This window comes from Microcebus murinus, chromosome 16, assembly GCF_040939455.1.
Source record: "Microcebus murinus isolate Inina chromosome 16, M.murinus_Inina_mat1.0, whole genome shotgun sequence".
Taxonomy (NCBI): Eukaryota; Metazoa; Chordata; class Mammalia; order Primates; family Cheirogaleidae; genus Microcebus; species Microcebus murinus.
Window position 1 is genome coordinate 64,534,733 of NC_134119.1, and position 16,862 is coordinate 64,551,594.

Consider the following 16,862-nt stretch of genomic DNA (forward strand, 5'->3'; position numbering starts at 1 on the left):
CCATTTATAGCCGCCCCCTCTGTAAGCCTCAGTCCCCTCATCTGGGAAATGGGGTGTGGCCAGTGCCGGGGACAGGGGAGCAAGGGAGTGTCCTATGTAGTGAGAGGCAGCCTGTGCAGGGTGGCGATCTGCTTCCCCCGTGTGGCGCAGGGGGAACTGCAGGTCTCAGTGCTAGGGCTGGGACATGATTGGGGGGGGGAGTTCAGCCACTCCATCCCATCCCTCACCCTGCAGGGCCCTTGGGTGCTTCTAGAACACTATCCTGAACTCCTCCCTCTCTGTTTCCCTCCCTGAGACTCCTCAGGCTCCATTTGCCGAGTAAGAATAAGAATGTCCCTACATAGGAAGTTCTAATCTCACCCCCTGTGAAGTGCTTTACTCATTTTTTTCATTGATTGTCCCAGCCTGAGGTTGCTACTATTATTATTCAGGGACAGGACACCATAGTGGTTGAAACTCCAAGTGCTATAGTTTGGGGGCGCTTGGAAGTTCAAATCCCAAGGTCACTAGCTGTGTGACCTTCAGATGTGACTTTTCTTCCTTGGGCCTCTGTCTCCTCATCTGTAAATGGGGTTGACAACGATGTGCCCTACCTCATGGGGTGGCAGGAAGGATAAAGTGCTCAGAGCCTGCCACAGGGGAAGCCTCCATGATTCTATGTAGGTGATAGTTTCAACCAGTTAATGTTTAACAACCAGCTCTCTGTGGGCGGGGGTTGGCGAGCCTTGATTTGCAGCACTTGCCAATTTCCATTGTGTAAATATTCCCACCGTGGCTAATTCCAGGCTACCAAGGTGATGTCGCTCAAAGCATTTTTGGAGGAGAGATGCACTAGGTGGCCCACCATCATACAGAAGTTTCGTTATGCAGATAAAATACATGTAAACAACCTCAGGATCATAGATAATAGTAGATGTAGTCAAATAATTTGGATGTGATGAGTATGTATTACCTGTACTATTAATACAATTTGTTTGATTGTATGTTTGCATAATTTAATTTCTAATAATGGCTGTGGTTAACCACCAGTTCCAAAATTCCTGAGACTGTAACAATCAACTTGTTTGACAATCGGCTCGCCTGAGCCAGCTCCAGCCCACTCCTGTTACCAACACACCCATTTTTTAGAAAGGGAAACTGAGGCCCAAGAAGGTGGTCAGATAGACTGGGGTGGGGGTGGGACAGGGCACAGACACCATCCCAGGACTGTGTGATTCTGGGCCAGGACTACGAAAAGCCCCTTTCTTTCATCCCACCCTGGTCTGGAGGCCACGGGCAGTCCCCACACCACTGTGTGGCTTCGGCCAGGTCTGAGTGTGCCCATCTGGAGAGTCGCTGTGTCCCGTAGGTGATACCCCCACAGGGTTCCTTTGCCCCTGCACCAACCCTGCCAGGGAGTCCCATCCCTGTCCGTCCCCCCATTTTACAAACTGGAAAAGTGAGGCCCAGAAAGGGCGAGTTCCTGCCCGCGGGTCCCGCTGCCAGATAGAGAGGACACTGCAGCCCCAACCCTGGGGTCTGGAGCTCCGGGGTGAGGCGGTGTCACTCGGGAGGTCAGTCCGCCTCCGCAGTGGCCAGGCCCCCCGCTCGCCCCGCCACCCCTCCGCACCCCGAGGCCTCTGTGCGGAGCCGCGACTCGCGAGAGGGTGGGCCGCGAGCGAGGGTGTGGGCACCTGGGTCCTGCCCCGCGGATCTCTGCGTCTCTGTGTGTATCTCTTTGTCTCTGTCTCTCTCGGTCTCTCTGCCGCTCCCACACTCTGTGTTTTTGCTCCCTGCGTTTGTCCCTCTTTCTGCCCTCCTTCGCCTCCGTTCACCCTGCCGTGTCTCTGCGCTTCCCTCCTCCTGTCGCCGGCTCTCTCTGTCCCTTTGTATCCCCGTCTCTCTCTTTTTGTGTGCGTCTCTCTCTACATCTCTCACTACTTTCTCTGCGTCTCTGGCGCTTTGCCCCGGCGTTTCTCTCCCCTTCTCTCTCCTCCGGCGAGTCGCCACCGTCCTGTAGGAACACGCTCCCCACCTGCGCGCCCGGACCTGCCTCCACCCCCGGAGCCCCCGGCCAGCCCGGGCCTGCGCCTTTAAGGGCCGGCGGCGGGGGGCGGGGCTTCGGCGGCCCCGCCCCGGCCGCCCCTCCCCCTGACGTCCCTTCCTCCTCGGCCCCTCCGCCGCCTCCCTCCGCCGCCGCCCGCCGGCTCCGCGCCCCCTCCCGGCCCGCCGGCCCGCCAGCCCGCCAGCCCGCCGCCCATGGCGCCCGGCGCCCCGGCTGCCCGGGGCCACTAGCAGCCGCGGCGCGCCGCCCCCCGCCCCGCCCGCCTCCCCGGCGCGGATTCCGGCGTCCACCGTGCCCAGCTTCTGAGCGCGTCCCCGGCCGGCGGGGGGGGAGGGGAGACCGGGGACCCCAGGATCCCCGCCCCCCCCACGCGGCCGCCCCTGCCCCCGGGCCCGGAGAAGATGTCTTCGCGGACGGCCCTGGCCCCGGGCAACGACCGGAACTCGGACGCGGTGAGTGCGGCCCGGCCCCTCGGGGAGCCCCGGCCGGCCCGGCCGCCACCCCCCGCCCCGCCGCGTCCCCCGGCCCGCGAGTCGCCGCTCGCGTCTCCCGGGCTCGACCCGGCTCGCCGCCCCCACCCCCGCCGGACTCCGTGCCTCCCGGCCCTCCCGCCCCAGCCCAGCCCGACCCGGGGCGCCCCTCTCTCGGGACCCCTCGCGCCCGGCGCGGACCGCTTCCGCTCGGGACTCTTCCCTCCAGGAAGCCCCCTCCCCTGCTTCCAGCAGCCCCTCCCTCTCTGGCGAGTGCGGGCCCTCCCCTGCAGCCGGCCGCTTCGGCAGCTCGCCCCTCCCGGACCCGCAGGGCCCCTGACCCCCAGGCCCAGCCCCGGCCCTCTCCCGGGAGGCCAGGCCTGGCCCAGTCCTGCCTCCGCCCCGGCCTTCCTCGTCCGAGGCTGGGGGCCGGCCCCCCAGCACCCCCTCGTCTCACCCCGGGCCCTCTGCCCCTCCAGGACACACCCGGCCCCGTGGGTGCCCTCTCTCGCGGAACCTGGTTTCCACCTTTCCCGGGCCCAGGGCCTTTTCTGGATTCCTCAAGGTCTCTCCATTCCCAGGCCTGGTCCCCATCTTCCAAGCAGCCTTGTCCCCGGATCCCAGCAACCTGGGGCCCCCAGATGCCACCTGGACCCTCTCTGGTCTCTTCCTCTCCCAGGAAGCCTTGGCCTCCAACCTCCAGGCCCCCACCCAGCCCAGGCTCCGATTTCTAGGCCCTGGACCCGCTGACTCCGGGCCTCATCCTCCCTGTGCCAGCTCCTCAGCCTCAGGCAAGCCCCCTCCCCAAACCCGACCTCCCCACCTCCCTCCTAGGCCGAGTGCAGGCCCCTTCCTCTTAGGCCACTGTCCTTTCTCCTGCCCCAGGGCCTCCCCCTTCCTTGGGGGGGGTCTGGCCTCCTGAGGAACCCCCTCCTCAGCTTCAGAGGCCTTCCTCACCTCACAGGGCCTGGCCCCACATCCTTTTTCCAGAAGATGCATGGGCTTGAAGTCTGTGGTCTTGCCTTGGCTTCAAGCCTCCTCTCTTGGGGTCAATCTGTTGGCAGCCTTCTCCCCAAATTTCTAGACCTCTTGCCTTCCCATAAGGCTCAGCCCTTATTCCTCTAGGCTGTCCCTTGCCCAGGAAGCCCCTTCCCCATAGGTGCAGGCCCCCAGCCCCTTTTCTGGTTTTAAAGACCACTCCCAGGATCCCCTTCTCTGATTTCTAGGAGATCCCCCCCTAGTCCCAGGGACTCTTGGCCTGTGATTTCCACTGTCCCCATGGCTTCGTCACCTCTACCATTCCTGGGCTCCCCTCCCTGCCCCTACACTGCAACCCTGACAATCCCAGGGAGACCCCCCCTGCCCCCCCATGTCCCATGTTTCTGGTCACTCTAAGTGCTTGTGAAGACCCACGCCCAGCCATGCCCGGCCTCCTCTCCAGTCGCGGTCTTTGTCCCTTTCGCCCAGGCCTTCTGCCAGGTCCCTGCCCCCTCCGCTGCCCCCCCCAGGTCCCCACCAGGGAGATATCTTTGCCCCTTGTTCATCTCGCAGGACCCTCCCCATCCCCCATCGTTGCTGGGCCAGACTCCAGTTTGGAGCGTGATGAAATGCCCACCCCCTCCCTTCCCTGATCTCTACTGGGGGGTGCCAGGGTGTCCACGGTCCTGGCTTCAAATGCTGGCACTGCCGGCTGGTTTGCACTCGTCCTCAGACCACTGGTTCTCCCTTTCTGAGCCTCAGTTTCCTGCCCTGGAAAATAGGGGTGAGCACTCGAGTCCCTTGGAAGGCTACTCGGTTTGGGGCAAGCCTGGCACATAGGAAGTGTCCCACATGGTCGCTGCTGTTGGGACTGTGGCTCTGAGTCACATAGCCCGTGGATTCGCAAGCCAGGGCTGTCGTTAGTGGTTGAGTGAGCTTGCCGATTCCCTCCCAGCTTGGAGCCTCAGTTTCCTTATCTCTAAGTGGGGTCCATGGTAGCACCTCCCTGTCAGAGGTGTGTTCAGGAGCCAACAGGATGATGTCAGGAAGGTGCACTGGGCCAGCGTGTTGAAACTGCTATTGTTGTCATTACTATTAGTCTAATTATTCAGGTGAACTTGGGTGAAGCCCAGTTTCTGTCTCTCCCTAGCTGTGTGACCTCGGGCAAGTGACCTCACCTCTCTGAGCCTTGGTTTCCTCGTCTGTAGAATGGGGTTCACATGCAGACTCGCTGTCCCTTTGTCGTCAAGAAGTGTGCCGGGAGGGGATTTGAGGATGGCTAATCCCTTCTCTGTCCTCCACCTCTAGTCAGGAAGACATGCTTGGCCATCCTCGCAGGGTGTCACCTGTCTGTCCCTGGAATCTGAGTTTGTAACCCCTTCCCCTGCTACCTGGTTACCATGGCCACAGCCACTTGGGGTCATGCTCCCCCACCCCAAGTTCCAGGGCCCCCCACCAGGGGGCCAGCCTCCCTAGGTTCCCTAGCAACAGGCCCCAGTGTTGGGGCGCCAGCCGGGCAGGAGGGAGCCAGGCCAGCTGGTGGTGCCGGCCAATTTTAGCTCCCGCCCCCAGCCCCTGGGGCCTTTGTCACCCACTGCCCCAGCTGCCCCTCGCAGGGGTCCCGCCGCCCTGCTGCCTTCCACGGGGTGCCATCCCATCTGTAGTTGGCTTCCCTGCTGCCACCTGATGGGGATTCTTCTCCAAGCGCTTATCCCGGTGGGGATGGGAGGCCTGTCGCCTTGCTCTCCACCTCCCCTCCCGACCTCCCCGGGGAGGAAGCCTGGGGGGCGCCGCCCCGTGGGATGTGGGAAAGAGCTCGGAAAGAGCTTGGTGCCCAGGAGCAATCAGCAGGCCCAGGTTCGAATCCCGGGCGCTCTGCTCCATCCTCCATGTGCCCTGTGACCTTGGGCAAGGCACTCCCCCTGCCTGAGCCCCGGGGTCCCGTCTGGAGCGCGCAGACCATAGCTGGACCCGCGCTGGAGGCCGTGGGCCCTGGGCGCGTGGTTGGTTGCAGCCCGGTGCTTGGCACTGCTGGGGGAGGGGGGCTTGTGTTTCTGCCCCTTGGGAATGAACTGTGTGACCTTCACAAGCCACCTCTCTCCAAGGCTCAGTGTCTCTTCTTGGGGCTCGGAGGACAGGTGCCTCCCTCCGTGGGGACTAAATGTGGGTGCGGTGCTCGCTGCACGGGACGTGGCCCTTAGCACGGGCTGCTTGGTGGAAATGCACCAGGCACATGGGGCATATAAGCGACGGAAAGTGAAGAGCTTCAACTCCAGGGCAGACTGTCTGGGATTAGATCCCGGCTGTGGGCCTCAGTTTCCCCACCTGTAAAATGGGGGTGATGATGCAGTATGAGGCATCGTGTTGCGTAAGTGACCAGCACTCGTTAAACGTTGGTTGTCACTGCTATTAAGGGGCCTGGCGGAGACTCCCTGCAAGGACCAGAGCCAGGCCCCCAGCCCCCTGGCCACCCGGCGCCCTTCTTTCTTCCTCGGCTCCCTTTGTCCGCGTGTTTCCCACCCGGCCCTGGGACGGGCACAAGGGCCGCACAGGCTCTGCGCGGAGCTGTCTGGTCTGGGCCCTCTGGCACCCTGGGCCCCAGCCCTGAAAGGGAGGCACAGTCCCTGGGGCTCGCAATCAGGCCAGGCCAGCTCGGAGCAGGCAGGTGACCTGCGGGGGAGAGAGGCCTGGGAGGGACAGGACAGCAGGAACAGAACGTCGGGGACAGGGATGGGGACAGGGAGGAGCGGTGGTGTGGGAGACAGTGGGTCAGGGCAGGATCAAGCGGCTGCCGTTGCATGGGGCAGTGGAAGCAACAATGTTTTACACGGAAGGAAGGGAACAATGACTCAACCAGGGCTTCGGGACAAAATGAAAGACTTGGTTGCAATGTTTGGAGCCCAGTCTGGGGCGACAATGACTGGAATAAAATGTTGACCTCTGGGTTTGGAGTAGAATTGGGGCTAGAGCAGCGACAGTGACCAATGGCTGGCCCGGTGCTGGCCGCGGTGGAGCGTTGAGTCCAGACTGGGCTCTGATCAGCGTTCAGAGCTGCAGCATTTAGAATAAAATATCGTGGCGATGGCGGGGCATACCTCCTTTACTCCATTGCACTTCGCAGATATTGCATTTTTTTTTTTTTTTTGCAAATCGAAGGTTCGTGGCAACTCTGCGTCAAGCAAGTCTGTCGGCGCCATTGTGCGCCGCCGTGTGCTCCCTGTGTCACTTCTTGGTAGTCCCCACAATATTTCAGACTTTTTCGTTATTATTACGCTGTGCTGATCCGTGACTGCTGATCTTTGATCATGACTCACCAAAAACACAGATGATCGTTAACATATTTTAGCAGTACAATATTTTTTTAATGAAGGTATGCTCAGTGTTTTTGGACATAATGCTATCGTAGCACACTCAAGAAACTACAGCATAGCGTGAACGTAACTTTCATATGCACTGGGAAACCAAAAAAAATTCGTGTGGCTTGCTTTATTGCGATAGACTACTTTGTTGTGGCAGTCTAGAACTGAGAACTAGGTCTCCGAGGTAGGCCTGTAACTAACAAAGGAAGTTGAGGGTAGACAGATTGCAGTGAGGGGGGAAGAAGAGGCCCGATGTCTGAGGACCCGGATGCAGTGGATTTGGGAGACCCCGGGGTTTTTGTTCTCAGGGGCATCCTTTTGTAGAGAGAGAGATGGAGCATCCAAAGGCATAGCGGGTCTCCATGGCCTGAGTTTGAAAAGGGCCACCAGCGGGCTGGTGACCAGGGCTAGAGTTCGTGGCCCCAGCCCGCGGGTGCCACTGAAGGCAGGCTCGGACAGCTCACGCTCCCCTGTCTCCCCCGCCCAGCATGGCACGTTGGGCAGTAGCCGCTCCTCAGACAAAGGCCCGTCCTGGTCCAGCCGCTCCCTGGGTGCCCGCTGCCGGAACTCCATCGCCTCCTGTCCCGAGGAGCAGCCCCACGTGGGCAACTACCGCCTGCTGAGGACCATCGGGAAGGGCAACTTTGCCAAAGTCAAGCTGGCTCGGCACATCCTCACCGGTCGGGAGGTGAGTAAGGGCAGGACCAGAGCCTCGGGGGGACGTTGGTAGAGATCAGGGTTGACCCTCATTTGCTGGGACAGGTTATCATAGCTCAGATTTTCCCAGTAGGGGGGGAAAAAAAAGAACCAAATTTCAGGCATCCCTGAAATTATCCACAGCACAGTGAGAGCCAGGTGTGGCATTTCTACGGACGCACGTGGCTTTGGTGCGTGAACCGGGGGCTATCTCCCGGTTTTCATGGTGGCTTTTGGTTCCTTGAAGTCTTCCAGTGATCTTGAGGGTACACCAGGTTTATTCCTGTCGTGTTTCAGTTACACACAGCCTCAGTCTCCCCACCTTCCCTTGCAGAGTGGGCATCTGTGCTGAGCACGGCAATACTGTTGCAGAAAGGGCTGTCCTAGACCTAGTCCTAGACGCCAAGCCTCGGCCTCACACTTAAATGAAAAACAAAGGCGGTGCGTGGTTTCATGATTTCCTCTGCACTCCCCTTCAACTTTAGAGAAATCGCTGGAGCAATTTCTTCTGCCCTGGGTGGACCCTCCCCTGCCCTCGTGCCGCCTCTATACCATACGCAAAAATGACACCAGGCCCCGAGGGTTTTATGGGCAAATTCTACCAAACGTTCAAATGTTATGCCAATTCTTCCAGAGACTAAAGAAAGAGGTTCCACTGCCCTGCTGATTTTTATAAGCTAGCTTGGCTGTAAAAGCAAAAACAGATAAGAAACAAAATTACAGGCCGGTCTTACTCTGGAACATAGATACAAATATCTTAAAATATTAACTAAAATCTGGCAAATCAGTAAAAGAAAGCTGTGTGATGACAAAGCTGGGTTTATCTCAGGAATGCAGAGTTCTTTTTCATTTGACAATTTATTCATGTACTTCACCACATTCACAGACAAAAGGAGAGAAACCATATGATCGTCTCAATACTGGTGTAAAAAAGTGTTTGACAAATTTTTTAAAAACCCATTCGTGAGGCCGGGCGAGGTGGCTCATGCCTATAATACTAGCACTCTGGGAGGCCGAGGCGGGCGGATTGCTCAAGGTCAGGAGTTCGAAACCAGGCTGAGCAAGAGCCAGACCCCACCTCTACTATAAATAGAAAGATATTAATTGGCCAACTAATATATATACATATATATAAAATTAGCCAGGCATGGTGGCACATGCCTGTAGTCCCAGCTACTCGGGAGGCTGAGGCAGGAGGATCTCTTGAGCCCAGGAGTTTGAGGTTGCTGTGAGCTAGGCTGACGCCACGGCACTCACTCTAGCCTGGACAACAAAGTGAGACTCTGTCTCAAAAAAAAAAAAAAATGTTCTTCAGTACTGAAAAACTTATAATGTTCTACCCCAGTGTGTAATTCAATTTAAAAACTTGACCAATAACATTCTGATTTTTCCCCCCGTGCTATTTCAAGGCTCTTTAAAAATATATATGTTTTTTAAAGTTTTAAGTGTTTGAGAGGTAGACTTTATCAGGCCGCATAAGTTTAAATCCAGCCCACAACTTACTAGCCATGTAACTTTGGCAAAATGACTAAACCACTTTGTGCCTCAGTTTCCCCACTCGTAAAATGGGAATAATCATAGCACTCATAGGGTTGTTGTGAGGGATTAAAAGAGTTCTTATTTATTTATTTGTTTTGAGGCAGAGTCTCACTCTGTTGCCTGGGCTAGAATGCCATGGCGTCAGCCTAGCTCACAGCAACCTCAAACTCCTGGGCTCAAGCGATCCTCCTGCCTCAGCCTCCCGAGTAGCTGGGACTACAGGCATGCACCACCATGCCCGGCTAGTTTTTTCTATATATTTTTAGTTGTCCAGCTAATTTCTTTTTATTTTTCTTTTTTAGTAGAGACGGGGTCTCACTCTTGCTCAGGCTGGTTTCAAACTCCTGACCTTGAGCGATCCTCCAGTTTCGGCCTCCCAGAGTGCTAGGATTACAGGCATGAGCCACCGTGCCTGGCCAAGAGTTCTCATTTATAAAGCACGTAGACCACATAGTGAGTGCTCAGTAAATGTTAGCTGGTTGTTTATTATTCCATAGTTCATGTGCTCAAAACAATGCTGTGATGGATAAATGATCTGAGATGCCCTAACAAAGGGATCCTGTCACAAAGGGATCCCCTCAAGATCTTGGTCACCCTAACACAGTCCTCTGGAGTAGCCTTGTCTCGCCCCTACCATGGAATAAGGGATATTTCGCTGCAGAAGTAAGGGCAGCATTGGAGATGGAGGGAAGAGCATGTGCAAAGGTCCTGAGGCCCAGGTTCTCCCATCCACTAGGAATGGCCCAGATTGAGGGTGCTCCTGAGAGAGGGGGCCAGGGAACGGTATCCCAGGGTGACCTGAGTCGGAGAACCTCCCCCACAGGGAGGTACTCCCTGGTGCCTTGACCTTCCCCCCTTCTCTCCACCTCTAGGTCGCCATCAAGATCATCGACAAAACCCAGCTGAACCCCAGCAGCCTACAGAAGGTGAGGCCCAGGGAGAGGCAGCGGAGTGGGGGCTGGGTTCCGGGGACAGCCGGGTGACCTGCCCGGCCCCTCCTGCTTCGGCCTGGCAGGGGAGAGGATCCCCAAACCACCCGCCCTCACTCTTCTCTGTCTTCCTTTCCGGCCACGCGCAGCTGTTCCGCGAAGTCCGCATCATGAAGGGCTTGAACCACCCCAACATCGGTGAGGAGGGGAAGGGAGCGGGATCAGAGGCAGGCCACCACCAGGCCACTAGGGAAAGGACAGAATCGGGGTGGGGGCCCTGGGCAGTGATTATGAAATAGTTAGAGAGACCTAGTTTCTCCTAGTAGCATCACTGCTGTGTGATCTTGGGCAAGTCGCTTAACCTCTCTGAGCCTCTCTTTCTCTTGCCAGAGTGGGCGTGAGAAGAGGGCCAAGGTCACTGAGAATCAGATAGGATCGTGCGTTGAAATGCCTAGTTCAGGCCTGTGCGGAAGCTGGTCTGGGCATTTTCATCGGTAGCAGCATTGCCGTCATTGTCATTGTCATTAGTCCGAGGGGGGAGGGAGGGGTCTTCACCGAGAGAAGCAGAGTTTAGCCTGTCCTGGATGTGGCCGCGGCATTCGTCCATCCATTTCATTCATTGACTCGGTAAACATTGACCGAGCGGCTGCTGTGTGCCGGGCACGGGGCACGCCAGTAAACAGGCACAGGTCCCCGGCCTCGCCGCGCGGATGTTCTCGTGCGGGACCACGTGGAAAAGGTGGCACAGCGAGGCTGAGGAGTTGGGGAAATCTGGCCATCAGTAGGGAGCCATGGAGGGTTCTTGAGCAGGGGATGACATGGTTGGCACATCCCGCCGTTGCTGAGTGTAGGCTAGAGAGTGTCTTCCCACCTAACCCCCACCCCACCCCCGGCCTGTGCAGTGAAGCTCTTCGAGGTGATCGAGACCGAGAAGACGCTGTACCTGGTGATGGAATACGCAAGTGCCGGTGAGACCGCGCCCCTCCTCCCCCTCCCTTGACCCCCGCACCCCTCGCTGACCCTGCCCGCCTCTGCCTGCAGGAGAAGTGTTTGACTACCTCGTGTCGCACGGCCGCATGAAGGAGAAGGAAGCCCGAGCCAAGTTCCGACAGGTCAGAGGGGGGCTGGGGCTGGGGCTGGGCGGAGTGTGGGGGTGCCTGGGTCCCTGGGGGGGTCCGCGAGCTGGGTGTGGCCTGGGCTGGCCAGGGACCTGAGGATGGGGCTTAAATCTGGGCGTCGGTGAAGGTGCAGAGTTGGGTGTTCGTGACATGCAGTTGCCCAGGTGCGGGGCCGTGCAGGTGTAGGCGTGCCCAGGTGTGCGGGGCCGTGCAGGTGTAGGCGCACCCAGGTGTGTGAGGACGTGCAGGTGTAGGTGCGCCCAGGTGTGCGGGGGGGGCACAGATGTAGGCGCACCCAGGTGTGCAAGGACGTGCAGGTGTAGATGTGCCCAGGCGCAAGGATGTGCAGATATAGGTGTGCCCAGGTGTGCAAGGACACGCAGGTGTAGGTGCGCCCAGGCACGGGGCTGCGCAGGTGTTGGGTGCCCAGGTGCGAGGCTATGCAGGTGTAGATGTGCCCAGGTGCGAGGATGTGCAGGTGTAGGGGCGCCCAGGTGTGAGGCTATGCAGGTGTAGATGTGCCCAGGCGCAAGGATGTGCAGGTGTAGGTGTGCCCAGGTGTGCGAGGACGCCCAGGTGTGCGAGGACGCGCAGGTGTAGGTGCGCCCAGGAACGGGGCCGCGCAGGTGTAGGCACGCCCAGGTGCGAGGCTATGCAGGTGTAGATGTGCCCAGGCGCAAGGATGTGCAGGTGTAGGTGTGCCCAGGTGTGCGAGGACGCCCAGGTGTAGGTGCGCCCAGGCATAGGGCCGCGCAGGTGTAGGCGCGCCCAGGTGCGAGGCTATGCAGGTGTAGATGTGCAGGTGCCCAGCTGGGTCACGTTCAGGTGTGAAGGCACCTGGGCGTGCAGGTGTTGCTTGTGGGCATGAGGGTGTTCACAGTGCATGGGTGTGTGGCAAGAGGACATGCAAGTGCCAGGGTGCCTGGGCTCCACCAGTGTGTGAGTGTCAGGCTGAGACCAGGCTGCTGCGCTGACGCAGCTGTCCTAGGTACGAGGGGCGTGAGCCCTGGCGAGTCGGGCCGCCTGTCCCCTACAGGTGTGCGATGTTGTCATGGGAGTTTCCAGGTGCGAAAGGCAGGAGGGGCTCATCCCCATGTTGTGGTTCTGACGCCCCTGTGTCCGGGTGTCCTGTGGAGGTGTGTGTCTGTGCAGGTCCCACGAGCACCTGTCACTGTGTCAGCCGAGGGTGCGGGGTCCCAGGGTCTCAGCCTGGCTCGGTCGGGTGTGAGCGGCTCTCGGGGCCACTGAAGGAAGCTGAGGGCTTTGGGGGCCGCAAGTAACGGACCTTCCTCCCCTCCAGATTGTGTCGGCTGTGCACTATTGTCACCAGAAAAACATTGTCCACAGGGACCTGAAGGTAAGACCCCCACCCCACTGCGACCTCAGGGACCGCAGCTCGGCCCACAGGCCCCCACTTCTCCCTGCCCCGCATGCCCTGCGTGGCTCCCCTGTGCCCTCCAGCAACCCCCCCACCCTCTTCTCCCCACCCCTCCCTCAGCCCCCGGCCCGTCGACTCTGTCCCAGGCTTCCATGGCGACAGGTGGGCAGGAGGGGCAGGAGGAGTGAACGAGGGGGAAGAAACAAAGTGTCCCGGGCGGGTGCGTGGGTGTGGGACAAGGACACCGGGATGCGATAAAGAGTTCATCGCTCTCAGCGCCTTCAGGGCCTCGGCATCTCTCAGACCCTAGAGAGTTCTGGAATCTTCCAGAATGTAGACTGTAGAGCCCTGGGGTCACCCTGCCCGCGGGGCCTCAGCAGGATCTGAGGACTTGAGAAGGGCCCTGGAGAGAGAAGTGGGGACTCGGAGGGGCGAGGCCAGCCACCTGTCCGCCGAGCAGGGCAGCCCCTCGTGCAGCTCCGCGTCCCCAGGGTCCCCGTCCCCGGGGTCCCCTCCCCCACCTCCCGTGCTCGATCAGCACTTCGCCCCTAAGACCAGATAGCTGAACCTTTGTCTGGCTGGAATTGATTTGTCACGAACTGTCATGTTGAAGGCACCTACTGTGTGCTAGGTCGTGTGCTCAGCGCTTTGACGCGGGGCTTCCCAAACTCTGTGACAAAGGACCGGGTTGGTTTTGTTTGAAAAAACTTTCAAACTTCCACTTTTGTGAAATAGGATAAAATAGAATTGCAGTAAAAGCGAGATGAAAAAAAGATGTCAACATGTAAGCCCCATTTTGAAAACTATTATTAGATTCAAAAGACATAAATTTCCGCTGTCAAGTGGCGGTGGATGTTTCCTGACGGTGGCCATCGCTCCGTTGCCCCGTGGGGTGCGGTGGACGGTGACGAGTAAACTGGAGGCTGCGCGCCCCCTGGTGGAAGGTCGTGGAACGCCCAAAATGAGCTTCAGGGACCCGTTGGTACACCAGGGGGACCTGCCTCTGGAACCCGCCCAGATGTGTGTGGGGTTGGGTCTGGATCGCGGGGCCTTGAATGCCAGGAAAGGAAATGTAACCCCTGAGCAAGGCAGATGCCGTCAGATCCAGGTTTGGGGCAGAGCTCTGGGATGTGTCTTTGTGGGGTGTGTCCCTTTGTTGGGACAGGAGGTGACACAGAAATAAACCACCCGTGATACTGGTGGCCTTGGAGCCGGCTGGCCTTGCCTGGATTCCGGGTCCGCCGCTTTCTGGTGTGGCCTTCGTGAGCCTCAGTTTCCCCATCTGTGAAATGGCAATTATAAGACCACATGCCGCAAGAAAGAGACAGAATCGTGTAACAATACGAAGCATTTATTATGTGCTGACTGCATTCCAGGTGCTGTGTGAGCACTTGACGCTTAACCCCTTAACTGCCTTCCGTTCACACTTGGGGAAACTGAGGCCCAGAGACCTCTGGTAACACACCCAGAGCCACACAGTGAGTGGGTGGTGGAGCTAGGATTTGAAGCTGGAATTCTCCAAGATTCTGTAGTCTCAACCCCACAATATGCAGCCACTCTTATAAGCGACAGTCCACAACGCCCGGCACATAATAAGCTTGCAGCAAGCATCCGATTAAATTATTGTTCTCATTTGTATCGGTCCTGAGCAGTCAGGCCTCGTGCTTTTTCTCCTGGGTAAACGGAAGCTCAGAGGGTGGGGAGGTTGCCTGAAGACCCCTAGCTGTGCAGCCCACGTGGTAGCAATGTGACGTGGCGCTTGCTGGGTATGAAATACTGTTCTTGGCCTTTTACGTGGATTAGCTCATTCTCAAACTGCCCTATGGGGTGGGGCCTCTCATTATCCCCATTCTATGGATGAGGAGACTGAGGCCCAGAGAGGTGAAGTTGCTGTCCAAGGTCGGGCAGAGAGTAAGGGACCGGCCGAGGGTCAGTCCCGGGGGCGGCGTCCCACCCGCCCCGTCCTCTCCTCTCAGGCCGAGAACCTCCTGCTGGATGCCGAGGCCAACATCAAGATCGCCGACTTCGGCTTCAGCAACGAGTTCACGCTGGGCTCGAAGCTGGACACGTTCTGCGGGAGCCCCCCGTATGCCGCCCCCGAGCTGTTCCAGGGCAAGAAGTACGACGGGCCGGAGGTGGACATCTGGAGCCTGGGCGTCATCCTGTACACGCTCGTCAGCGGCTCGCTGCCCTTCGACGGGCACAACCTCAAGGTGCCGGGCGGGGCTGGGCAGGGCTCCCGGCCCGCGGTCAGGGCCCGCCCCTTGTATGTTCCCCCTGCAGAGGGCCAGCGCGGGGGCTGGCCTGAGGTCACTTGGCAGGACGGGGGGGGGGGGGGCAGGCAGGACTCGAGTCCCCACGGCCGCGAGGCCAGCCCGAGCGGACTGTGCTGGGGTTCGGGACACGAGCCTTCAGCTGACAGGTTTGGGTTCAAATCCTGCGCCATCCACTCCGTCAGCAACTATTTTTTTGCCTGCGTCTCAGTGTCAGCCTCTGTTTTAGGCTTTGCAAACATGACATGAGCTAGAAACACAAAAGCCCCTGCCCTTGTCTGTGTCCCACCCCAGGGGAGCCTCGGAAACACTGTGCCGGGGGACAGAGCCCGTCACAAAAGGCCACAGAGCGTGTGATCCCGTTTACACGAAGTGTCCGGAGCAGGCCGGACCGTAGAGACGGAAAGGGGACTAGCGGTTGCCCGGGGCTGGGGGAGGGAGGCGTGCGGGCCGATTGCGAAAGGCTAAAGGCTTCAGGTTCCTTTTGAGGTGATGAAAAATGTTCTAAAATCGATTGTGGTTAAGCGAGGATTGTGCAACTCAGCGAAGATACTGGAAACCAATGAATCGTACACTTCAAACGGAAAAAAAAAAATTCCTGTCTTTGTGGACTAACATTCCAACAGCAGAGCCAGGCAGAAAACAAAATCAATAGGCAACATAGATATCATATCAGATTCTGGCTGGTGCCGGGGGCGGGAAAATTCTGGAAGGGGGTGTGGAGTGTGGGCTGAGTTGTAGGTTGGTGGGTTTGTTTTTTTTTTTTTTTTTTTCCCTTTGAACTTGTTAGTTTGAAACATTGCCAATCTACAGAAAAGTTGCAAGAATAGAACAAAGAACACATGGTACCTTTTGGGAGGCTCACAGTCGCTGGCCTTTGGCCACGTTTGCTGTATCTGCACATGATGATGTTGCTGTCATCATCATTATTGATGGGCCCTTTGACAGTTAGCTGCAGACACTGTGTCCCTTTATCCCTAAAGGCTACAGCGGTTTATCTCCTGAGACCAGGGGCGTTTTCATACCGATGATCACACACAGGAAACGTGGCCTTGGTACAGTTTAGGCCCCTGTCGCACGGTCCATACTCACATAAAATTTTTCTGAGCTGCAAGCGTGACGCTAAGAGACCTTTTCAAAGGGCAAGACCAGTGAATCACCTGCCCCAGGCCTCTGTCACTTCCTGCCGTCTTGGTTTCCCCGCCAGGTACCCCAGGCCTTGCTGGGCAAAGGAGGCACAGAGCCAGGGACAGGTTCCAGCTCTGTCATTGCCTTTCTGAGTGACCTTGGACAAGTCCGTTTCTGAACCAGGACGTTAAGAATATCTACTTGCAACTGGTCTGGGTATAGAAAGCCCTTCTCCAGGGGCTGGTGTCTGGACACAGTGTCACCCTAGGCAGCCGCTCTGGTGGTGGCAGTGGTGGCCCGATACCATCTCACCAACATGTGACAAAGGCAGTGTGGCACAGTGTTCACAAGCACAGGTTCCAGAGCCCTACTGCCTGGGTTCAAACCTAGGCCCAGGGCAAGTGACCAGACCTCTCTGGGCCTCAGTTTACTCATCTGGAAAATGGACATCATAACCACACTTCATAGCATTGGGAAAATGGATTTAATTTGCATAAAGAGCTTAGAAAACACTGCCTGGGGTGGTGGGGTAAGTGCCCGGAAAGCAATCCATATTAAATACCCACAGGTCTTGGGACTCTAGTTACCTGCAGTCCCAGGAAGCGCCCTAGGCACGTGCATTCTCCAGCCCTTTTAGGAGAATGCCCCAGAAGGCAGCTCCAACCGAGACTTGGCAGGGGGCTCCACCCCAAGGGACTCTGGTTCACCCCTCCCATGCCCACCCATTTCCTGCTTCCCTCAGTTTTTTTTTTTTGAGACAGAGTCTCACTCTGTTGCCCAGGCTAGAGTGCCGTGGCGTCAGCCTAGCTCACAGCAACCTCAAACTCCTGGGCTCAGGTGATCCTCCTGCCTCAGCCTCCCGAGTAGCCGGGACTATAGGCATGCGCCACCAGGCCCGGCTAATTTTTTCTCTATATATTTTTAGTTGTCCAGCTAATATCTTTCTATTT

The 16,862-nt window shown here is 57.9% G+C and overlaps 1 protein-coding gene across 2 annotated transcripts in view; it reads left to right on the forward strand.

Moving 5' to 3' along the window:
• Positions 1–2,139: 2,139 nt before the first annotated feature.
• The window catches only part of MARK4 (microtubule affinity regulating kinase 4), a 31,970-nt gene continuing 17,247 nt past the window's right edge, over positions 2,140–16,862 (forward strand). For both annotated transcript variants that reach the window (XM_012761399.3, XM_012761397.2), the window contains exons 1-8: positions 2,140–2,496; positions 7,339–7,539; positions 9,959–10,012; positions 10,165–10,213; positions 10,918–10,983; positions 11,057–11,127; positions 12,434–12,490; positions 14,488–14,724. In XM_012761399.3, the coding sequence (XP_012616853.2) occupies positions 2,446–2,496; positions 7,339–7,539; positions 9,959–10,012; positions 10,165–10,213; positions 10,918–10,983; positions 11,057–11,127; positions 12,434–12,490; positions 14,488–14,724 (786 nt within the window). In that variant the 5' untranslated portion in view covers positions 2,140–2,445. The remainder of the gene's footprint in view (positions 2,497–7,338; positions 7,540–9,958; positions 10,013–10,164; positions 10,214–10,917; positions 10,984–11,056; positions 11,128–12,433; positions 12,491–14,487; positions 14,725–16,862) is intronic.